The following is a 25171-nucleotide window of genomic DNA, read 5'->3' as shown; positions in this document are numbered from 1 at the left end:
TCTAGTTTATCTACAAAAAAACCTTCATCCTTATCAGACACATCCTTAACTATGACATCTGGCTGACCATCCCCATCCTCATCACCTCCCACTTGTGCCTCACTCCCCAATTCTACCTCACCAACCAAATCACCCTGAACTCCTACTTCTGCCTCAACCCCCAATTGTGCCTCTCTGCCCATTTGTGCCTCACACCCCTGTTTTGCCTCACCAACCAGATCACCCTCAACTCCTACTTCTGACTCACCAACCACATCACCCTCACCTCTTACTTCTGCCTCAACCCCCAATTGTGCCTCAACCCCACTTATGCCTAACCCACTTCTTCATCCATTCCAGGACCATCAATAAAATGAACTACTTCAGGCTGACAAAAAACGTGCTGAACATATATATCAACCTCTTCGTTCCTATCATCTGCATACTTAGCCAACGCTAATGCCTCCTTATCATCACTCAACAACCTTAGATTGTTTAACAAATTTTATTTTGGGCCCTTCCACCAAAGTTTAACATCTCCAACGTATTTAAACTCCTTGAGAATGCCTAATGCTTCAAAGAATGAACAAAAATCTGGATCGATACCCTTAACCACATGGATTTCACCCCTAACATATTTCAATCTCATATTCCTTTCAAACCTACCCATGTGATGGAACACAACCGCGAACCCCATTTCCAGCCCTACATTTCAAATATATTCACAAACTAAACAAATTGAACATTCAACGAAAGAGCCAAGGAAGAGCAAAGCGAACATTCAATGAAAGAAATTTAAAAACAATAAATGACTAACCTCACTTCTTCGTCGACCAAATGAAAGCACTTACCACCAACTTCTTCGTCGTTCTGTGATTACAGTTAATACCTTTGGATTACGGATTCTCTCTTGGTTCACCAAACCACGTTTAGTCCCTAGGGTTCTTACCAAAGACCCTTTCTAATTCTAACCCCTCGGCTTAGATTTTTATGAATGCTAAGAACCATTTCTAATCCTAACATAACCCTCAGCTCACATGTTTTACTAATGGTAAGAAACCTTTCTAATTCTAACATAACCCTCAACTCAAATTTTTAACTAATGTTAACATCTAATTGTGCACGTGCCTTACTAATGTTTAACTAAAACGTGCAAATAATCATATTGAGCTTCAAAGATTAAGTTATGATAATTTGATTCACTACAAATAATCATACTGACTTTCAAAGTTAATATATGACATTGAGGAACATCTGAAGTTGAAGTTGCAAAGATATTTCAATGCAATTAAACTGTATATAAGCCATGTATATATAAAAGAAAAGTAACTTTTAGCTTTTAGAAATATGCGTTCACTGCCACTTACCTTCATATCCAAGGGTTTGAAGCATGTTTGGCACAGCTGTAAGGCATCTCAAGTTGCTATCTAGAACAAAAACTTTCAAACCCAGTATTGGACAATAGAATTTCCTTGAATCATCTGATTGGAACATGTTTGTGTCCATTTTAGAGAATATAACACAGGAAGTATATCTGGGTCAAAAAATGTTGAGTGAGAGCAAGAAAGGAAATTTTACATTTATACACACCACATTAATCAACTATATTGTTTATAAAGCATTTTCAGCAATAAGCTCTTAAGTTTATAACATTAATCAAGCTGTTTTCTCCTCCTGGCAAAAAAAAATCCATCACAACATTCTGAACACTCTAAGAAAAACTAAGGGGGAGACAGAAAATGTAAAAACCCCTGTGTGAGTATGGAGTGTTTGTTGATGCAAAAAAAATAAAATGAGGCAGGAATAACAGGTGATTACTAGAAGATTCCAAAATGACACATGAATGAATTGAATACACATCAGAATAAGAGGGATCCAGAGATTGTGTAAGGACAAAACTATACCGTTGAGGATAACTTCAAACATATTTGATTGGTCTACCTAAATTACAACCCTTGATCTTGAATTTTCAATTACATTATGAAGTAATATAATGAACTAAAAATAAGTATAATCTCCCTTACTGCACATTGCCTTTCAAGTTGTCATAGCACTTGAAATCTTTTGAAGTAAAGTATAAGCAGGCCAGTCATATGGAAACGACAAAAAAATCATACCAAAATACCGTGAATTAGAAAAGAACAAAATTTTAATTCACTTGTGGATCCAATTTTGAAACCAAACGAAACTTCTATACATATAGCTAACTTTATTCATGAAATTAGCATACATCCAAACCCCTTTTTTATTAAAAGCAAGTATGCAATAGCACTATGCTATGTACTATCCTAACTAGGATAGTACCCCAGATAACATCAATTATCTGCAACATATTAGATTATTAGAAGGAAAAAAAAAACATATACAAGATTATGGATGGGGGAAACCAAACCCATCAACAAAAACCAAAAACCTATAAAATAGTAAATGGTATGTGTCCCTAGAAAAATAAATACTAAGAAAAGAAGGCAAGTAAGTCAGCAAATCTATTACCCTCTCTATATATATATGTAAACCTCCAACCCCCTCTCCTTAAGCAGGCCCATACAATTTAACCACCAATTCAAAAGCCTCCAACGAACAATAGTAAAGGTAGTAAATTGCATTGGAACTATTACTCTCAATTCCATTCCAATATTAATCTGAATCAAACCGCTAAGCCAATTCCAAAGTTTGACTGCCAAAGAACACTGAAAAAATAGATGTTGTGATGTTCCATTATGCTGACAACAATGACAGCAAACAGAAACAATGTCGATCTCTCTTTCCCTTAAATTCTCATAAGTAGGAATATCGATATGAATTAATCTCAATAAGATTGCTGATTTTGATGGGGAAATAATGGGATTCCATATAAATTTATATATTTATGAAATTACTATATTATTTTTCCTTTTTTTTCTTTATCTTATTCTCTAAAGTACAGACTACTATTTTTAATGTGTTTATACGTTTATTATCTTCATGTTCCGAAATTGAAATCCTAAAAAAAAAAAGCCCAAAATGTCACTATTAAAAGGGTTTTTTACAGAATCAACCCATGGTGTCGCTATCCTGTCTGCTCAGACCTCTACATTAAACCACTTCGCTATGGAATAGCATGCAAGGGTCATTCCACTCCACTATAGCTCGCTCTTTAAAATCCAATTTTGGATTATTGTATAGTTTATTTTATAGTTACATAGTGTCTTATATTAAAAAAACTTCATAAAAAATACATAAAATTAATAGTTAAAATAGAATTTATTTAATTGAAACCACTTAGGACTACATTGAGTTGAATCATAATTGATTTGATTGATTGATACAATGAAAAATAAGAAAAATATGGAAGTGAACCTAGTTGTTTTTCTTCTCCAAATTTATCCAAGCCAACTTACAAACAAGACAAGGTTTAACATTACTTGACACTGTTTTGAAGTGATTCTCTACCACATCATATCACTTTATGTGTCCCACAATAACCACAACACAACATAGATGCGACCACAAGCATAACTTAAAATCTTGCTAATAACAATTTTCAAAGTGAACACCAAAAGAATCATAACTTAAAATTTTGTTAACAACAATTTTCAAAGTGAACACCAAAAGAATCAAGAAACTAACGTTTCACCTATATTTCATTTCATACAAATCAACTCAGATTACTTATACTATCAAGGAAACTATTTTAATATTGATACTTAAAGACTATGTGGGCATTTTTTTTTATAAATTCATGTTAGGCAATACTGTGTACCTTGACCGCTAAGATAAATTGACACCCAGCATATATCAATCATTTGTCATCACATGAAAAATATTATTAAAAAAAGAAAATAAATACAAAAAATGAGGAGACCAAACTAAACCCATGTATGTAAAAACAAAGGAACACTTCCAATCAAATAACTAAATAACTCTAACGGAGCATTTGGTTGGGGAAATATCTAATATTCTTGTTTTGATGTTCTAAAAATAGTTTTCATTCCGATATTTGTTTGTCTCGCCACTCTTTTCTGGGGAAATATCTAATATTCTTGTTTTGATGTTCTAAAAATAGTTTTCATTTCGATATTTGTTTGTCTCACCACTCTTTTCTAACTTGCGTCGCTCACCACTGTCAAGCATGCCTAGTGTCATTCCTTACTTCAAACCACCATCCTCATCAGATACCTCCCCATTGCAAAAAACTGTGATTTGACACCAACTAGCCTCTAGAAAAGAGTTTATGGTTGTCTGGATGATGTCATAGTAATAAACATGGTCACCAATGGCTTCAAAACTGGTGACAGAACCATTAACGACTCTGGAGGGAGTGATGGTTGGTTGGGGATTTAGTAGTAGTGATAAGGGGCTGTAATGGTTTCAATTGATAGGAACACACAAAGAAAATAGATAATGAAAAATAAATCCAAATTTTGGCATGCTTTTTAAGACATTTTTAAAGAAAATGTTTTCTAATCTTTAATCATACATATTTTCACCTTCTTTGGAAGTGAACACAGAAAATGCTTGAAGTAAATATTTTCTAAAGGTTTCTGAACAACCTTCAAAAGAAAAATAAAGAAATTAGGGAATGTACCTCGATTAGTTGCAACAAATTGCTACTAAACTCTGCTGAACTTCATAATTCTTGCTATGTACTCAGATCTTGTGCTCAGATGCGGCGGATCTTATAAAGAGGGCTTAGGGTTTGTAGCTTTGCACTTACATTCATTACCTAAGCATTTGTAATTTGATAAAAAAAATAAATGTGCAGTTGAATTTAACTCGCACAATGCAAACAAATTTTAAATTCGCGATGGCAGGTATGAAATTTCACTCAAATATAGATAATAAATAAATAATAAATGATATAAATATAGAGAGAGCATATTCCTAGCCTTTTCACACTGGAAAAATGGTAAGTTAAGAAAGATTTTTATTATAAATTTTCACGAATTACTTATTTAGGTAATAAAATATTATTTTATTTTTATTTTATTTATGAAAACTTTGTTAAATTCACTACAAACAATTATCAAAAAAATAATTTTCCTTCACAATGATACATATCACTCGTTGAAAATATCATGTCAACTAAATATAAATAGGATGATACTTTAACCCACTTTTTTTTATTCATTTTTAACCTAGCACTTCAATCACCATTAAATTATCACATCATATCACTAAAAAGAATCAAAATAGATGATCTAATGGTGATTGAAATAATGGGTTAAAAGTGAGTAAAAAAAAGTGGGTTAAAATATCATTATCCATATAAATATATATATATATATATATATATATATATATAAATTAATGTTTTAAGGCTTTTGTATTCACTATAAAACTAAAATATATTCTCTTAACCAAAAATTTAAAAAAAAAAAAAAAGAGCAGTCAAAAGGTGTTGCACTACTATCCACCGACAGACAAAATAAAATAAAATACTTTCGAGGAACAATGTTCTTCAACTTTATTTCGATTTGTCCTTGTATGGTAATTTGCAAAATAAAAAAGGGAGAAGCTCCAAAATGAGAAAAAAAAAATAAAAAAAAGAAGAAGAAGGAAACATTAATCTAACGGTGTTTGACTTATTTTTCTTCCAAACATCTACTATTTGTCTCTTTTATTTTATCTATTATCCAGTAGTTTAATTTTCTACTTTTTGTTTTTTGCACTACTCTAATTTATAACAACAAAGTCAGCAACAGTAATCTAACTAAAAAATTACTTCCGAAACTAAATTTTTGCATAATGATGCATGAAGGCACTAAATATGAGAACAAAAATTAACGGAAAATTTGAGGACATCAAAAGCAAAAGTGGGCCTTTAGAAAGAAATTAAATTAATTTTATTGGGTTTTATTTTGTGGTCTTTTGGCCCATAAATAAATATGATAATGAAAAGTGTTACTCTCCTGTCAATCTAATATTATTATTATTATCATTTAAAAAAGTTTTGTCTTAGGTGTCAATTTTTTAAAAGTTTCCTTAATTAGTCAACTTAATATCTCCTAAAATATTTTTTAATACAATTTTTTAGATCACTCACAATTTTTACTTTTTTTCCGTTTTTTCTAACATTTGTACATACATTTGTACTTTTTCATCTACATATTTAGATTAAAGTTCTGATTTCAATTCGGATTAACCGAATTTGAGTTCCATATTAGATATAAAAATGAGGAATTGAATAATATACACACAAAAAAAAACTCATAAATCCTTTATTTTAAAATTTTAAATTGAAAAAACTGTTGGGTTTGGGCTCCCAGACTTTGAACCCTCAACTATGCTAAGGTCTATATACTTTGTCAGACCCATTTGACTCATTTAGGGTAAGTGAGAGAGCTTCCAAGTCAGTAGAGTGTGAGAGCATTGAATGACAAAAAACGCATTCAAGAAGAAGAGAGAAAGGGGAGAAAATTCTTCAGATTTTCATACTGTGCAGTCTCGATAAATAGACGACTGTGGGTTCATTAATCATTGGATCAGGCTGAAACTTTGACACAAGGTTCGCACCATATGATTCTTCATTATGACCGTTCGGATTGTCAATCGGATGTCTCAGATTTGAGATATTGGTTCTGCATAGTAACTTTGTTTTAGGAATTTTTCTCACTTGGTTCTTTAATTAGCAAGATTTGATGTTTTGTTGTTTGGTTGCATGTTAGCACTTGTTTGTACAGTTTGTTAAGACTCATTTGTACACTCCTTTGATTATAGTGGAACGATTTCTTTGGTCTAGACGACCGTAATTTTTACCCTTGAATTGAGGTTTTCCACGCCAAAATTGGTGTGTTATTTAATTGTGATTATTATTGTCATTTTATTGTTATTGATCCTCATATATTCTTGTAAGTTAGGAAATTAATCCGCTGCATTATCTGGTATTTTGGTTGTGTAGTTGTTATTTCCTTCAAAAACATATAAACTCTTATACAAATTTATTCCTGACTCATTACTACCGAATCTATTTATTGTATTTCTCCTCAAAGCACTCAATTAGTATATCTCGTCAAGATCTTATTTTCACTATGTTATCAAAAATCACGTTTTGGCACCATAAGACAAAAATGTATTTCCAACAAGAATATTTTGATAAAATAATTCATTAAATGATGAAAGTAACTTACAACAAGAGGAGGAGCATAACAATTCCATAATAATGAAAAAAAAAACAAAAACAAAAGATGGTTATCAACCACTTCAACCTAAACATTAAACCAAAACTCAAGAATAATAAAAGAAAGTAAGTCACGTTTTAATGAAGTTAATTTTTGTTAAAATAATTCAGACTACCAACCACGCAATTAAAAATACAAAGACAAGCTATATTGTTGGTGAAAAGTGTGAATGAATAAATAATCATATCAAAAGGCATACATATGAATACGTATAATTTGTGGTACAGTGTTATAGTAAGGTTAGAAGCATATGAGAAATGTGATGAAGTGCTAGGTATATTATTAAAGTAAGATCCTTTGCATGGTCCTGTTGCAAAGCAAATCCTATATGTGGACAAAAAGTACAAAATATGAGTATCCCTATTTAATATACATCGTCTAGACAAGGGTATAGTAGATGCAGTGATTTCTAGGTGTTTCTCCAAATTGCTGCATGTGCTCCACTTACTATCAAACAAACCCGGGCCCTCCATTGGAGTCAACTAGTTTTCTCTACCCCAACATCATTCACAAACTTTAAATTTAAATTCACTAACTTTTTATAAGCATACCCTTAAACACGACACTTACCTCGTAACTAATTATATTTTTTACTTTTTTCTATTCTCGTAATATCCTAACAAAATGTAAGTAAAAGAAAAATTGACTTGACAGAAAATCTTACTATAAGTAATCCATCATATTCTGACCATTGACAAAGGTACCTATAATATACTAAAAGAAGAAGATTATAAAAGTTCTCTAAAATTACTGAAAGACATGCTTCAAGCTCCAAAGACTAATCTTCCAACCTTATCCTCGTTGTCACTATCTCACTCCTAACATAAAATATTGCCCACCAATTCTTCACTCAACCATCCCTCATCCACTCTTTTGTCTCTTTCCCCTTCACAACCCACACATTATATTATATTATATTCATAATATATTACCCTTTTTCTTTGTCTTTCATGCTTATATATATTATATTCTTTTCCTTTTTCTTTTGTCTCACTTATGCATATAGTTTTCAAATGTACAATTTATAATTCATGCATTCATATGAAGTTCAACCAATAATCGTACACACATAAATGCAAATAATGCTTTCATTTCAATATTGCACAACAACCAACCACTATAGTTAGTTCCTCATCACTGCTACTTCACAGTCACTTCCAGAATTCACTTGCTTCAAGTAATAGATATATATATATATGTAAATCCATATTATTATGACAATAGGATAAGATATATATGTATGATATGATTATGGAGATCTCGACCTAGAACCTACCTCTCTCCTTCTTCTTCTTCTCTCACTCTCTCTCCCTTTTATATAAACTATTCTTATTCCACTCTTCAATTCTCCAACAACCCCATTATTTTCATTTCTTCATTCTCACTTTCTCAGTTTCTTCATTGTTTCATTATCACTGTTACAGATTATTGCGTTCATTCACTCTGGAAAATGAGCACGCAGGTGCAGCAACTAAGAAGGTTCAACTCAATGGAACGCAGGCCGAGGATGCTGAAGGACTTCCTCAGCGACAACCTAAACTCGTGTTCCTCAAGCGGTTTCAAATCACTTCCAAGAAAACCAACAAGCATGCACACCCTCATAGAAATGGAACTCAAATCATCTTCATCACCACCGTCAAACTCACCCTTCCAGACCCTCATGAACACCATAAGAAGCATCTCTTTCTTCACCTCAATGAGAAAATCACCCTCCGTGCTTTCCCTTCCCAGAAGCCTCTCTCGCAAACTCTCATCGTCAAGGAGAAGAACAACCACAAGAAGAAGCAGAAGCCAAGGATGCAACGATATCAGCATCACGACGGTGAAGATCAAGGACATCATGCGGTGGAAATCGTTCAGGGACATCGTTGAACCTCCCCCACCACCTTTGGATTTCATGGTGGACCCCACCGGCGCAACCACCACCACCGCCACTTGGAGTATCAGCACTGGCTCTAGTTGGAGTGAGAGTGACTTTTTAACCTCTTCGTGGGAAGATCCGCAAAACGACAGCGTTGAAGCTGGTAAAAGGTTTTCGTTTTCACCCCTTGTTGTCGGCAAGGATCCCATAGCCACGGTGAGCAATAATTTACTGTCACAAATATTCGATCATCAAAGTTTGGTTGTCTTTTCTTTTGTTACTTTTCATTTTGGAGCTTTCCCTTTTTAATCTTACAAATAAGGACAAAAAAAATGAAGCTTGTAGGAAGTAAAGTTGAAGAACATTGTTCCTCGACAGTATCTTATTTTATTTTACTTTTGTCTGTCGGTGGACAGAAGTTCACTGAGGTTTTTATAAATTTCTGGTTAAGATAATATTTTTCAGTTTACTTCTCTCATATTTTAATAGTGATTAAGCATATATGGTTTTTATAATTACGTATTTGTAAATTTTCTTCTTTATTTTTCAAATGCTAGTTATATATGCATAATAAATGGAAAATATATCATCATAATCTAAATTACTGAATCTCTACACATATAATAACATGTTGTTGAGTGTTAGAAACTCTACTGCATGTGAAAACCATGGATACAGGTAGTGATAACAGACTATTTAATATTTTCTTTTGTTAAATGGTGTTACTAGCTACAGGGGCTAATCACAGCTAATAGTGCTAATTTTCATGCAAATTGTTTATTGGGATTACATTTTTTTTTACTGATATAAATATGTAATCTTGACAGGAAGCTGCAACTTGTGAAGAAGAACAAAACAGTCCAGTTTCTGTTCTTCAGGTTGGAGAAGATGAATTCTCACCTTTTGATCAAAGCCTTGCCAATATTCAAAGTATGTTTCTTCTTTCACTTCAATTGTCTCTTTTAAGTCCTGCATGGTTCCTCTCTGCATAAGAAAATGGTGCTAATAATCTTTTCACTTTTGAGTGCAGGGAGGAAGCAGAAGTTCATAGAAACAGTTCAGAAATTGGAGAGTCTTGCAAAACTTGACCTTGCAGACTTAGATCAATGCCTCTCATTGGATGAAAACTCTCTCTATGATGAAGAATATGAAGATGATGATGATGACATTGGAGAAGAAGATTGGAGTGAGGAAAAGGCACAGCAACTGCTACATTGTGTGAAAGCAAGATGTTCAGCAGATGGTTGTAAAGACCATTTGGATACACTTCTGTTGGATTTTTTCAGTGAAGAACTGAGTGGAAGTAGAAAGCAGTATAAGAATGAAGAGGAGTTGAAAACTTTGAGAGTAGCTGAGGATTGGATCAATGGATCATTTGCTTTTGATGAAGGGCTTGCTGATAAACAAGCTTACATCAAGGACATGGAAAAGAGAGATCAGTGGAGTAGGTTTCAGGAAGAACAAGAAAAACTAGCTTTTGAAATTGAGAAAGCTATATTTCACAGTTTGGTTGCTGATCTTGTTGACTCAGAAGGTTAATAGCTTCTCCTTTCAGAGTTCAACCCTATGATCCTTCTTCAAGCAGCCTATAAAATATCTTTTTCACTTCCAAAAGAGTAGTTTACAATGTAAATTTTACATTTCAGAATAAAAAGGTGTGGACCAAGATATTTATGAGGAGCAAAAAGTTGGATCCTAAGCCAAGTTTTGTAAGAACTCTGAACCTTAAGCTGCTACACTGGCCTACTTGTTCTTCTGATCTTGAAGCCTAAAATATGGACCTAGCAGGCATGCCTGAAAAGGAATCATAGTTACCAAATGCAGGAATTTGTGGTAACAAAAAGAAAAAGTTGAGAGTTTAGTTTGTATTGGAAACTCTGATGAAGAGGTAATAGTTACTGGTTTAGATTTTGGACAATGGAGTGTAGCATAGTAATTATAGAGAATTTCAAGGCATAACTCATGCCTACTTTTGTTAAGGTACAGGTAACTAGGAAGTTTATTTATTGATGGTTTATTGTTTTACATATGTATATTTTAGAAGAGTTCATACAAGGCTTCTCTTCTCCCTCTATCTCTCTGTATAATCTGTCAAACTTATATTTAGTATTATTTTATGACAATTGTTGCAGATATATTAAAGATTGTATGCATGATTTCTTTTCTTATTTTACTTTTCAAACGCAAAAAAGCATAAGTTTTGATAAAAGATGTTGGTCTATTATTATTTATTTGTAAATGTTATCTCACTAAATATGCACTTTTAGTAAGTTTAGAATTTTATTTTCTAAGAATCTTATTACTATTTGTATAGTTCCGAAAGACTTCTACAGTAAAATGTTGAAAGACAAATAAAAGTTTTTGTCAGTAGATTATTGATTCAGGGGTTTTACATGACATAACCGACACCGACACGTACAAACTTGAGTCATTTGAGTGATACTGTATCATGTTTGGTTAGGATGTAAAATGATGCAAGTTAAAAACTGTCACAAAAGGAAACGTGGGTTGTGGAGAAAAATTAAAACTAAAACATATTTTTTAAGGATGAAAAATAATCCAAATTGTGAATCCAATTTATATTATTTAAAGTCCATTTAAATAGATTTGTCTCAAATTTAAATTTATATTTTGGATTTTAAGTTCAATTCACTTGGATTTGGATTGAATTTATATTGAACCCTTTTTTAATTTTAAAAATTTAAAATTAAAGTGTGTCCAAGACGAATTAAGGCAGTCGATTCAAGTTAACTTATGTCTAAGATTGAGTTTAGTTAGCCTAAGACGAGGATTGAAATAGATTTTCCATGTTCTAATAATATGAAAAATAAAATTAAGTATCAAGAATGAGATTATAAATTACTTTGTAATGATCACAAATCATGTATAAATAAAAAATTGGATGGACAACAAACTTTAATATTAAGTGTGGAACATGCAATGAATATCGGGAGGAACAACTTAGTAAAAGACAAATATAACAATATAAAAGAGCTTGTATTAAAGGAACAACTTAGTCAAGAAAAAAGGCTCAACAAATATGTTGTTGGAGTCGCACATAATTATGAACTACATCAAATGGATATATATACCTTCCTACTTAAGGTAATTGGACGAAGGAATATATACAAAATTTTCACCTAATTAATTTTATTTTCTCAATGTCAAGTAAGGTATAATCATGTTCATTGGACACCTTGATGTTGGTTAACCAAGCTGACAACATGGAACAATTATGATTACTTCTTGTTTACTTATAAAGATCAACAAATTCAAATAAGCATTTTTATTTATGTCAATAATTTATGTGAAATTTAACTCTAAATTATATTGTCTCAACAAGAGAACGGTTATTGGATTGTGTGTCTAGTAATGTTAAGACTATATGGTCATCAACTAATCTTATAATTAGACTATATTTTAGTAGTTAAGTGTGTCTTATGAGCATGAATGCATCTCTTGAACACATGTGTCTAATATTGTATATATCATCAGAGCATTCACCCTTGCAAACTCTTAAATTATGGATAATATTTGATGTCCTAAAAAATTTTCTATTACATTTTTAAACTTACTTGTTCGATATATGATCTCAATTTGTTTGATTTCATCAACGTAGTGTTTATTTCTTCTTTCTTTCTCTCATTCTTTCTTTTATTGTTTTGTACTCAACGATTGACATTGTATGTGAGAATTAAAAACAAATTAAAGGAAATCAAGAATTGAGACATGGCCACCAAATTTGATTCTAAGAAGTTCTCTAGTGATAATGACCTGGGGTTATGGAAGATCAAGATGAAAGTATTTTGAGACAAAATGTTAATGTCATAAAGGTAGACACAAACATGTCACCTTCTCTATTACAAAAAGAGAAGACTAACATATCAACAAAGCTAAAAGTTTCATAATTATGTGTCTTGGAGATAAGGTACTAAGGGAAGTCATAAAGGAGAGAATTGCAACAACGTGTGGATAAGCTTGAGTAATGACAAAATCTTTGACAAATAAAATTTTTTTAAGTAACAATTACTTTCATTCAAGAAGATAAAATCAAGAACAATGATGAGGAAACTAACATATTTTAAAAAGACTTTTGAATGGTATTGTGAACAATAAAGTGAAAATTCATGATGAAGATAAAACTTTAATACTTTTAAATGCTTTGTACAATATGTTTGAGAATTTCAAGGATACTTTTTTACCCAAGAATATAAAAACCCTTATTACTCAAACCTCAATTAGGATTAAAGAGCTTCAAAAACTTCAAAGTCTAAGGTAGATGATAGTGAGATGGACTTAAATATTTCAAAGTTGAAGAAGATGAAGAGGGGAGTTGTAATGTGTCATTTAATACTAATGTACTTGTTGAAATATATAATACTAACATCAAACATGCATATACTCTCCAATCCAAAAGGGGTAAGACTTCCATGGATGAAGAAGGAGACTCAAGAAGGAGAAGGGAGAGTTTCCCAACACCCCTAATAGCCTCCAAGAGTCTCTCCAAAGCACTCAAGGTGTTTCTATTCGTAAAAAATGAGGAATCCCCTAATACTTTCGTAGAAACATGATTAAATAACCATATTCGCGTATTGGGGTCGATATTCTCGCCCAACGGCTTCACACTTGTCCAACGAAGCCTAAAATCGACGTTCTCGGACATGTAACTCGCTGGGCGAGCCATATTTTCGCCCAGCGACTCAAATACTGCAGTTCTGGTCTGTCATTTTCGCCCAACAAGCTACCAGCGAGTGACCCTAGCGCCCAATGGTCATTTTTTGACCTTCCAAGGTTGGTCCAAGGCAGTATATACATAAAAGTGAGTCTTTTCTCGATGTTTGCAGTGCTGGACTTGATCTCAGTGCCCCTCAACATGAATATTTGTGTAAAAGTCAATCTTTCATGTCCAATCATGCTTCCTTGAGTTTCAGTTTGTTTTCCTCCACCAGAATTGCTACCTATTGTTTTATTTCACACACTCATAATAGAGATTAGAAGTAAAAAAACATAAAACAACTAAAATACGAAATAATGTAAAAACAACATAAACTAGACGATTAAATAAGATAAAAGTTATATAGGAGTTGATTTTATTCACAAAACTTAACATCAATAAAGGGTAGAAAATAACGTTATCATGTATGGTACATATAAAAATGTGTGTATTAAAAAAACAAGCAACATCAAATACAAGAGAAATTAAGAGAAATAAAAATAAAAATTGGCTTATATAGTAAGTCTAAATCTAGTCTCTATAATCATTTATAATATTTACCAAAAATTACAATTGAATCTTATTTGTAGGTTTAGGCATAATTTACCAAATTTACTATGAATTATCCATACTATTATATGTATGCTAAAAGATTGAAGTAATTTTAACAAAAGCTGAATGGGACCGTTTTGTCGTCCAATTAAAGAGAATTGAACTCTCTTTTATTTTTCATCTCTGCTAACCCCATTTATTTTTCAAGCACCAAAACAAAGATACAAAAGTTCCATTCATGTTACTCTTCATAGTTGCATCTGGTTCTACTGTGCACTAAAGAGAGAGAAAGAAAAATGAGAACAAAGAGAAGAACAGAAGAAAAGAAGAATAAGTGTGTGAGAGAGAGAGAACAAAAGGTAAAGGAAGGGAGTGCTTGAGTTTAGTTTATTGGAGCATGTCTTGTCTTGTTTTTTTTTCTTATTTTTTTCATTAGTAAAATGTTGACATATTGTATTTTGTGTTGTTATAATCTCCCATTAAATTTGGAATAGTATAAATTCATATTTAATTAAATATGTTACATAAATTTAGTTAGATTAAATATATTTTTAATCTTTAAATTTTAATATTATCTATTCTAGAATTTGATATTGGAAATCAAAGTTAAATTCTTGGAAGATAAAAGTTTTAATATCTTAAAGTATAGGTATTTGATATTCAAGTTTTTATTATTAAAAAAATATTTTTAGTATACTTAATATATTTTATCTAATATGTAATAGGAATTAGGTAAAAAATTATAATGATACTTGATCATAATTAAGAATAAATCCTTATGAGAGTACAAGTCATAGTTATAGTTATAGTTAAAATTAATGTAATTCAGTTCAAAAATAGTGTAATTTGGAAATAGTTAAGTTCATAACAATTCAATTAAATTCATATTGTAATGCAATTTAATTCAGTTTGTTAGAAAAAAAAAATACTCAGTTTTTATTTGTTTGAACACATGAAGATTCAATTTATTTGTGTAATGTTCATCAAAAGTCATTATTTCCTACCCTTCGTTACCATACTCATACTCTTACTCTAAAAGTAATGATCTCATCAAACCCAATAAAATTAATACTTAACAAGCTTTTCTATGTCTAACTAAGATTGTGTAATTAATATTCTTAAATCATATTAAGAAAATCATTAATCACAACCAAACATACCGTAACTAATATGATAAAATATCAGTCTTACATTCAAACTTGTATTTCTAAAAGTCTCAATTAACTTTAATTTTCTAATAATTACCTTTTTAACTCACTAATTAACGATCACATTTGCTTTTCAAAGATGAGAGGAAAACGATCCTTTATAAGCTAACATAAAAATTACATTACACAACTCATAATTGCAACATCTGTCATTATAAAGCTACTTTTAAATTGGTAAATATTGGTTCTTGTATGTGATTAATATATTTTTATTTGTTTTTAGGTATTTACATTTAATAAGATTAAATTATAAACAGTTAACTATGTTTTTTGTTCCTTAACTTTTGTGAAAATTAGAGTTAGTCACTCTTCAAAATTTTAGACCCATTTAGTTTCACATCCTTAAAAATGTGTGGATTTAATCATTTTAACTAAATTTTGTTAAATTTATTTGATGTTTCAAACATTTCTTATCTAACATTAAAGTGAAAACATGTTAAACGGTGTAAACAATCAAAATGCTATCATGAAATTTGAAACATAAAGTAAACTTAACAAAATTTGGTTAAAAGAACTAAATACACGCATTTTTAAAGTTTGATAACTAAATTAGATTAAAGTTTCGAAGGAAAATTAATTCTAATTTTCACTAGAACTTAAGGGATCAAAAATATATTTAACTCAATAATAAATATCTTTTTAGAGTCTTAGTTAAGAAAATATATGAATTATAAAAAACAATTCCTTAAAATCAAACTATGTTTTTTTATATAAAAGAAGAAGAATGTGCCAAGAAAAAAAAAATGATTCTTTATTTTATGTTGAATAATAAATAAAGTTCGATGGATGCAAACAATTTTTTCTTTTTGATTTAATGCTTATATTGAATATAATCGTTTATATATTTTTAGAATCACTTATTACCAAAAAAAATTATTACCATCTACTATCAAGAATTAAATCAAGCCATAAAGCTATGGTTTTAACTTTCTATTGAAGAATAAACAAAGTGTGATTGATACATAGGGTTGCCAAAAAGCCGTTTTATTTTATAGCAAATGCTCCAACTTTTATTGACTTACTCTAATTCTTTACCTAAAACTGAAGACATAATTAATTTTATTTAATATGATTTTTTTTTAAAATTATATTTGTTGGGTGAAGCCATTATTCAAAACAAAAAATGCAACCGTGTTTGAAAATTCTACATTTTCTTTAATAATGTGATTATGACGTTTACCAAATATACAAGATTTCCATTTGTTGGGTAATGCAAGTGGATGATCCTATCGTTATTTGATAAAATTTATACAAAACACTTACTTTAAAATAAATGAATAAAATATTTTAGCTAAGTGAATTATTGAAAAACTATCTAATAGTTAAATTACAAAAATTAAACATTTTAATCGTTCAATCATTTTCAGTATTTTAATTAAAAGTTAGTTTGTTAAATATTCTTTAATAAAGAGAAATAATGGAGAGGAGTTTTAATGAGGGAAAGAAACGTTCGAGAGAGGTTTCAATTTGAATGGAAAGTAAAAATATCTGTTTTCTTCTTCTTGGAGAAAAAAAAAATTATTACATATTTCATTTTTAAATAAGTTAGACTTATTCTTAATTTTTATGTTTTTCATTTAAAAAAAGAGAAAAAAATTGAAAAACAAACTATTTGAAAAGAATTATATATATATATATATATATATATATATATATATATATATATATAATATATTACGCTATTTAAATAATTTTTTAGTTCATGTGTATTATTTGATCTGTGTTTTTGAGTGAAAAATATCTCTTTTTCAACACTTTCAACATTCTTTTTAACTTTTTATTTTCTTCTTCATTTAATAAGATTGTGTTCCCTGAACCCCCAATTTGTTTACTCAAATTCTACCATTTTTGAGCTTTTAAGTACATCCTTTTTCCACAAATACATTGTTATAACTAACAATATTATTAAGAATGATAAAAACAGAAAAATCTGTAGATATAAAAAAAAAAACATAGGTACCATAGATATCTACAAATATTTTGATATATTTTTTTAAAATTTTAAATAAAATTATTTAAAAACTAATCTTTAAAATATAAACTCAATAACAAAAAAAAAATTAAATACAATTCTAATCAAATTACTAAAAAGAATACTAATGTAATTAAATTTGTTTTTAAAAAAATAAATATAAATGAATTGCTCTAAAATACGAATTTTAAAACATCAATCTTCTATAAAATAACTTCAATTTCATAGATCTAGATCTAGGTTAAAAATAGAAATATATAAAGTTAAATTTTAAATTATTATTTCATAATTAATATTTCTTTTTCTAATCATTTTATTTTGATTACTTTAATTTAAAACAAAATATACTTCAAAATAAAATTCAATAATAATTATTAACTGATAATAAATATATATGAGTCAAATATCATAATATCCATATTTATTACGAGTAATTAAATTTTCATTACATGTATCTATTAAGATATTCATTAGCATTCGTCATATATTTTTCCTGTCAAAGATTTTCATATAAATATCTGTGAGTACACTTTGCCATCCCTAAATATTATAATAAACAAAAACTGGATCAAAATTCTTTTATTATACTGATCTTGACGCATATTATCTCGAGAGTCTCGTGGATCATTTTTATAAATCCTTTGATGACTTCATCATTTTTATCTATTATCCAATTTTACAAAATTACTTAAATCAAAATGCGTTTTATTAACAATTAGTGTTGATTATAAGTTATAAATAAATAAATAAAACATTAGATAATAAGCCAGAAAATAATAAACAATTTTGTTATTTATATTTTGTTGTAAATTTCTCATTTTAGTAAGGAACTTGTTATTATAAAATAATAATATATAAATCAAATCATTTATGAATCATGAATTCTGGGGCATAACTATTTTCTTATTTCATTTATCATTTTAATTAATGTAAATAGAAAAAGTCCCACATCAGGGAAAGTGTTTCATGAAATACAAAATCAGTCAAATTTATGAAAAATTCTAACATTCAAATATGCATGATTTTTAATGTGAGATAGATCTTTTCAATCTTTTAAAATCTCTATTGAGTATTACTTCATTTTGTCATCTTCTAAAAAACTTTCTGGTAATCTTAAGTATATATATATATATATATATATATATATATAATTCAATTATTGTTAATATTTAAAATTCGCAATTAAATATTATAATATATATATATATATATATACTTTACTATATAAATAAATGCAGAAGAATATATGACACGACAATTAATAAAACGTGATGTATAAGGCGGGTTCCATCTCATCCTGAAGTCGTTTTCATTGAAATTTTTCATCCAATTAATTTTTTTTAATGACAAACTTTAAACGTTGTAAATTTGTAATGATAATTTTAAAATACACAATTAAGATATTATTTTTAACTTTAAAATTTAAAAACAAATATTTATTTTTGTGTATTATGTCATTTGTTCAGAGAAAACATTCGAATTATAGTTACATTCATAACCTTCCATATATCTATGTCTGTGTCTGATGTTGAAAACAAAGTTCACACATGCAAACTTTCTTTCCCTGAACATTGGCTTTGTGTTTGAGCGTAGCAGAAGAAGCATTGATGTCAAACGCAGAGAAAGCTCGAACTTTATTTGGAATTTCTCTCTCTCAGAGACCCAAATGGCAGCAATTTTTCATTTGCTCCTCTGGTTTCTTCTTTGGGTACCTTGTTAATGGCATCTGTGAGGTACAATATATATATATGCATAGAAACACTTAGCTCCTGTTTTCTGCAAAACCACAATAAGCAATGGTTTTTCATATTTTCTTGTTGTTCCTTTGTTTATTCATAACAAGGTAAACTGACTAGAAGATTAGTTATGGTTTTGCTCCAAAAAATTTCTGTCTTTTGTTTTAATTGCTTCTGGAAATTTCATTGGAAATTTGGGTATTTTCTGTTGGTAACACCAGTCAATCATCCAGATAAATATGCAGTTTTTTTTCCTTTTCTGTTTGATGCCTCTGAATAATTGCAATTTTTGGTATGTACAAGTTGTCCTTGAAATAACTTAGTATTTGCTATTGATTATTCTCCCTCTTATGTCTGACATTCAGGAATATGTGTATAACAGGCTTCATTTTAGGTAAATTTCATTACCTTTGTAGTGTTTTTTTTAATTGAGTAGTATTTTTTCATGATGAAATAGTTGATAGTTGACTTGGTTTGTTTCAGCTATGGTTGGTACTTCACTTTTATTCAAGGATTTGTTTACTTGTTTCTGATTTATCTCTACGGTTTCACAAGCAAGCAAATGGTGAATCCATGGAAAACTTATGTGAAGCTTTCAGCTGTGCTTATGGGATCCCATGGCCTAACAAAGGGATCTTTGGCTTTTCTGAACTACCCTGCACAAATCATGTTCAAATCCACAAAGGCAAGTGACAAAAAGGCACAAGGAAATAAAAAATAAATTCAGAGTTGTGTTTTATCGTTTAGTTTAGTACCTTAAACTGTGTTAATTTAGAATGTTTAATGAGAATCAATCAACTTTGTTGCTTTAGGTTCTTCCAGTGATGATGATGGGTTCCTTCATACCAGGTCTAAGAAGAAAATATCCAGTTCATGAATATGTATCTGCTGTTCTTCTGGTCATTGGCTTGATCATGTTCACTCTAGCAGATGCACAAACATCACCCAATTTCAGTCTCATTGGAGTTCTCATGATATCTGGTGCTTTGATCATGGACTCCTTCTTGGGAAATCTGCAAGAAGCTATCTTCACATTGAATCCTCAAACCACACAGGTGATTTAATTTATATGCCATTCATTTGTAAAATTTGTGATGATCATTTTGCATAACATTAGCATAATAGATGATTGTCTTGTTCTGTGTTAACACTCAGATGGAGATGCTTTTCTGCTCTACTCTGGTGGGTTTGCCTTTGTTAATCCCTCCCATGCTTTTTACAGGAGAGTTATTCCAAGCATGGACTTCATGTTCACAGGTGCATTTCAAAATTGGAATAACTTTCTACTTTTTCCATACTTGACTTTTGCTGTTTTTTGTCACAAAATTGGAATAACACTTCAAACACCTTATCTTTTTCTTGCAGCATTTGTATGTGTATGGAGTGCTAGTGTTTGAAGCAATGGCAACATTTATTGGCCAGGTTTCTGTGTTGTCACTCATTGCTCTTTTTGGAGCTGCCACTACAGCCATGGTATATATCAGTCTCACAAGTTTTCCTTGTTTGTTTCAACTTGGGACCATTATATGACTCTAACATTAATTACTCTTTTATGTCACCATAACCTGATCAAACAGATAAGAAAAGCACCATAGTGTAAAATGATCAATGCTTAAAACATCTTGTAACAAGAAATTCTGAATTGGAACACTGAAATTTGATTTGGAGAGCAAGATAAGGAAAGGACCATAGTGTTTTAACTAAATATTACACCCTTTTATGTGGTCCTAACAGAGCTTGTTTCTCCCTTGAAATTTGTCACAGATAACAACTGCAAGAAAGGCTGTGACATTGCTACTGTCATACCTCATTTTTACCAAACCAATGACAGAACAACATGCGACTGGACTTCTACTGATAGCTATGGGGATTTGCTTGAAGATATTTCTTGATGACAAATCTAACAAAAAGACCTCAAATTCTTCTCCCATTGTCAATATTCCAAAACCTTCTGAGCACAAAGAACTTCAGGCACAGTTAGATTATGCAGGAGAAGATGAAGAAAGAAGACCATTTGTCTAACACTTTCAGTGCATAAATATATAAGTTAGAATGTTTTATATATATTTGAACAGTTTTTACAATAATAAGGTACGAGAATTCAACAAGGAATGGCCAGTGAGGGGCTTGTGTAGTTGTATGAAGTCATTATATGCCTCATTGCTAATTATTGGAACAAAAGTTACATTTTTTAATAATCATAATATATAAGTCTATCCATATATGTATAGTTTGTTCTAAAATCATTGAAGAAGAATATGATTTAGTGACTTCAACTTTATTCTTGTAAGGTGAAATATGGCTGTTCTCTTTTAGTTCTTAAAAGTATATCACAGATTTTTGTTTTTGTGAGATTTAAATATGTCAAACCGAGTATATGTCAGTAAAATGATAAGTATGCGTTGTAAGATGGGTATATATAAAGTTATATATTATATGTTACATATGTAATAATAATATATTAAAATTATATTTTGAATATTGAGAATAATAATAATAATAGTTTCGCATTCCTCTGCGATATTATGATTTTCTCATATATGAGTATGTCAATGTGAAATTATTACTATTATTACAATAATAATAAAAATTAATTTAATTATAATTATTAGAAATAATAAGTAAAATAAGGCTTATTTATATTTTAAGTTCTTGATAAATTTAAAAACTTTCAATTGAATCCTTATAAATCTTTATGATCTATTAAGTATTCAATCAATCTTGTTTTTTCAATTAAATTTTTGCACTGTTAACCTTTTCTGTTAATGGGAGGATGCGACTGTTAAGAAGTTGATATGATTATTATTTTGTCATGTCACTCTATCATCACCTATGATTTTATAAAATATAAAATTATGATATATTTTCAACTTTTATTGAAATAATAAAATCATAATTTTATAATTATACAATTTTGAATTAAAATAATACAAATATAAAATCATAAATTTTAAAATTAAAAATTTTAAAATCAAAATAAGAAATTTGGTGCTCTTTTATTTATAAAATTTACCAATAAACAAATTTATCGATAATAAAAATTATAAATTACTAACAGATACATTATCGACATTGTCGAAATTCTAATTTATTGACCGATGTCACCAACAAATTCATTACATACAAATATTTTTGTTAATTTAACTCTTGTACATTCCAATGATACAAATATAAATATATAGCAAATAGTTGCATGAATTACACTCTTTCTCAACATATTTAACCGTTATGCACTCCAACCAGTACTATCCCCTGCTCCTTGTACCACCCAATCATAATAGATGGAAACCACAAAATAGGATAAACAATTGATTTTCATAAAACATCTTTTATATATATATATATATATATATATATATATATATATATATATATATATATATATATATATATATATATATATATCACCACAAGAAAACTTATAAATAATGATAAATTTTAATGACTATTAATTATTAGTAACTATAGTGATTAATTTAGATACCAATTTACAAAACTAAATATTATTGATTACTAAAATAGTCAATATTATGAATACAAAATTATAATTAGTCATTAAATTAATGTTTAAAATTAGCTACGATGGTTTTAGCTATCAAAGAAAATTGGTCACTATAGCTATTTAGGTTTTAGACATCAAAATGAATTAATTTATAAATTAGTTTCTAATTAATTAGTGACCAATAATTTTTAATTTTGTAAATTGATATCTAAATTGATTTGACTAGTTATTTTTTTGTTTCTAATAGAGGATTTTCTTGCGGTGTATATATACCAATAACGTACATGTTAATCATCAAAGTCAAACATTTAACTCTATCAACCCACTCGATTCATTCTCATGATAAAGATCCATAAACAATCTAAATAAAATAGACATTTGACTTTATATTTAGAAATTTAGAAATTTCTTGTATTGAATTAAACTCAGAAGTTATACACATGCCATATGTCCTCCCATTATGTAGAGTCACATATCAAGAACAAAGTCTTCCTCATATGACAAGATAAAATCTTATACCGTAAGACACAATCATTTTTTCATCACCCCTCTAGAACGCAGAAACTTCCATTAAATCTTATTGTCCAATATCTTTTTATATGTGAGTCCAATATTACCAGAGTTCAGAATTCTCATTCAATTACATCCTAAAAATCACTCAATATAATATTTCCTCTTTAAAAATAACTAGATTCATATCAATTACATATAAAATAACATTCCTAACTATATTTTTGGCATAACCCCAAACTCTCCTAGACCAAAGATTTATGGCAAAACTCCAGACTCTATTGAACCACATGCACACTTGACAAAACCTCATTGGACTCTATTAGCCAAACATCTCATGAATTTTCATCTCACAAAAACAATTCTTTGTCATTACACAAAGATTTTCCTTTCTCTCGATCAGCGAGCATGTACACTCATCCAACACGATTTTCCTGTTTTAAATATATTTTAATAATATATATAACTTAATTTATCAAATGATGCATTACTTTTATCCAAACACGCTCCGTTTACGGGATGATAAACCAACATTATTCACAACGACTACAGTTATGCGAAACCTTCCGCTTAAACAAAAATTATATATGAAAAAAATTTCATCAAATATATTACTTTCTACGTGTAAATATTAATTAATATCTAAATATTATACAACCCATTGTTTTAACGATAAAGTACTACAACCTATCATTCGTCAAATATATAACTAAACTAATTTATGGTAATAAATGTACATGAATCTCGTGTGGTCACAGGGCATGATTCCTAGGTCATTTTATAGACTTTTCCTCAGATACAAGATTGCCCTATATCATCACCAAATTTGGCGACACCTAGGACAATTCCGTTGGTTTTGCAAACTCCAATGTTCAAAAAACCACACGAAAAGAAAGTCATAAAAAAAACAAAAAACAGACTTAGGAAGGTAGTTTGGCTCCAAAAAAAGGTGATTGAATCACGTAACACCACTTTCCTTATTTTCCTCAACCTCGTTCTTATTCTAAATAACTGCTAATAACCCTATCTCGTTTTTTACTTCACAGTTTTCAAACTCTCATCTCTCTCACACACACCCCATTTCTTTCTTCTCTTTCTCTCTAAGTGATGGCTTCAGACCCCACCAGAAAGAGACTGGTATTAAGCTCAAAGGCCATGGCTGATGCAGCTTCATGGTACTGTGCCTTTGTTCTTGTGGCCCTTTTGCTCCTAACCATGTTCAGAGACAGCTCCACGCTTCCGAGCCATGTAGACAACAACAACAACAACAACAACCAACTCATGTCACGGCCATGCGAGGAAATCTATGTTGTTGGAGAAGGTGAGACACTTCACACGATAAGTGACAAGTGTGGTGACCCTTTCATAGTTGAGAACAACCCTCACATCCATGACCCTGATGATGTCTTCCCTGGCCTCGTTATCAAGATTACACCCTCACATCATGCCTAGAATAGTTAAGGTTTTATATTGAAGGAAGAATCGATTCTGTTAGAGGAATATATTGTCATCATCTTGTTCTTTCTTTTTTCACTTTATTCCTTTCTTGATCCTCAGAATCAACATGAAGTTGAAAAGCTTTTTTTTTTTTTTTTTTCATTTGTATATATGAATAAATAGCAAGGAAAACTTCATAGTTTATAGTCTTATCTAGAATAGAATAGCCTTTGTGTAGGTTATACTTAACAAAAAATAGAGTGTAAATTCAGTTTTTATATCATTGGCCTATAAGTAATTGGAATATACTTAATGTTCTGTTAATTCTATTTTTTTAAGTGAAATTAGTGTTGTATATTATGAAGTTTTCAATAGATCGATTCTTTTATTGATGTTACTATTTCGTTAATGGAATTGTCGGTGGTATGATGAAAACGGTGAAGAACAAAATTCCAAAGCTTTCATTGTCGTGGTTGAGGAAATATTCTCATAGCTATATATATGTCCATGGAAGTTTTGAAAATACTTGTAAATTTTCTA

At 29.8% G+C, this 25171-nt stretch overlaps 4 protein-coding genes across 7 annotated transcripts in view; 3 read left to right on the top strand and 1 right to left on the bottom strand.

The window, feature by feature from the left end:
* The window catches only part of LOC114165931 (uncharacterized), a 28585-nt gene extending 23817 nt beyond the window's left edge, over positions 1-4768 (bottom strand). For 2 of the 3 annotated variants that reach the window (XM_085668263.1, XM_085668265.1), the window contains exons 1-2: positions 4547-4712; positions 1347-1513 (exon numbers count right to left, since the gene is read on the bottom strand). The gene's annotated coding sequence lies outside the window, so the exon portion shown is untranslated. Of the gene's footprint in view, positions 1-1346; positions 1514-4546 lie in introns of all 3 variants that reach the window. The other variant, XM_085668266.1, reaches the window with a different exon arrangement.
* Positions 4769-8347: 3579 nt separating this feature from the next.
* Positions 8348-11142, top strand: LOC114167160 (DUF4378 domain protein). The gene is made up of 3 exons (XM_028052147.2): positions 8348-9216; positions 9828-9930; positions 10031-11142. The coding sequence occupies exons 1-3, from the start codon at positions 8590-8592 to the stop codon at positions 10537-10539; spliced, it is 1239 nt and encodes a 412-aa protein (XP_027907948.2). The 5' UTR covers positions 8348-8589; the 3' UTR covers positions 10540-11142.
* A 7793-nt stretch (positions 11143-18935) lies between these two features.
* Positions 18936-21404, top strand: LOC114166198 (UDP-galactose/UDP-glucose transporter 2-like). Of its 2 annotated transcripts, none has more exons than XM_028050885.2 (7): positions 18936-19179; positions 19548-19576; positions 19738-19867; positions 19995-20237; positions 20338-20439; positions 20548-20655; positions 20947-21404. In XM_028050885.2, exons 1-7 carry the CDS (start codon positions 19054-19056, stop codon positions 21202-21204), a joined length of 996 nt encoding a protein of 331 aa, XP_027906686.1. In that variant the 5' UTR covers positions 18936-19053; the 3' UTR covers positions 21205-21404. The 2 variants fall into 2 exon arrangements, with proteins under 2 accessions (XP_027906686.1, XP_027906685.1); XM_028050884.2 differs by having other exon boundaries at positions 18937-19179; positions 19666-19867.
* Positions 21405-24280: 2876 nt separating this feature from the next.
* LOC114167635 (uncharacterized) lies at positions 24281-24955 on the top strand. The gene has a single exon (XM_028052750.2). It carries the CDS (start codon positions 24302-24304, stop codon positions 24644-24646), a length of 345 nt encoding a protein of 114 aa, XP_027908551.2. The 5' UTR covers positions 24281-24301; the 3' UTR covers positions 24647-24955.
* The last annotated feature ends 216 nt before the right edge of the window (positions 24956-25171 follow it).

Source organism: Vigna unguiculata, chromosome 10, assembly GCF_037176805.1.
Source record: "Vigna unguiculata cultivar grain cowpea cultivar isolate G323 ecotype 2 chromosome 10, ASM3717680v1, whole genome shotgun sequence".
Classification (NCBI taxonomy): Eukaryota; Viridiplantae; Streptophyta; class Magnoliopsida; order Fabales; family Fabaceae; genus Vigna; species Vigna unguiculata.
The sequence above is the reverse complement of the archived record's forward strand: the minus strand, read 5'-3'. Positions and strand labels throughout refer to the sequence as shown.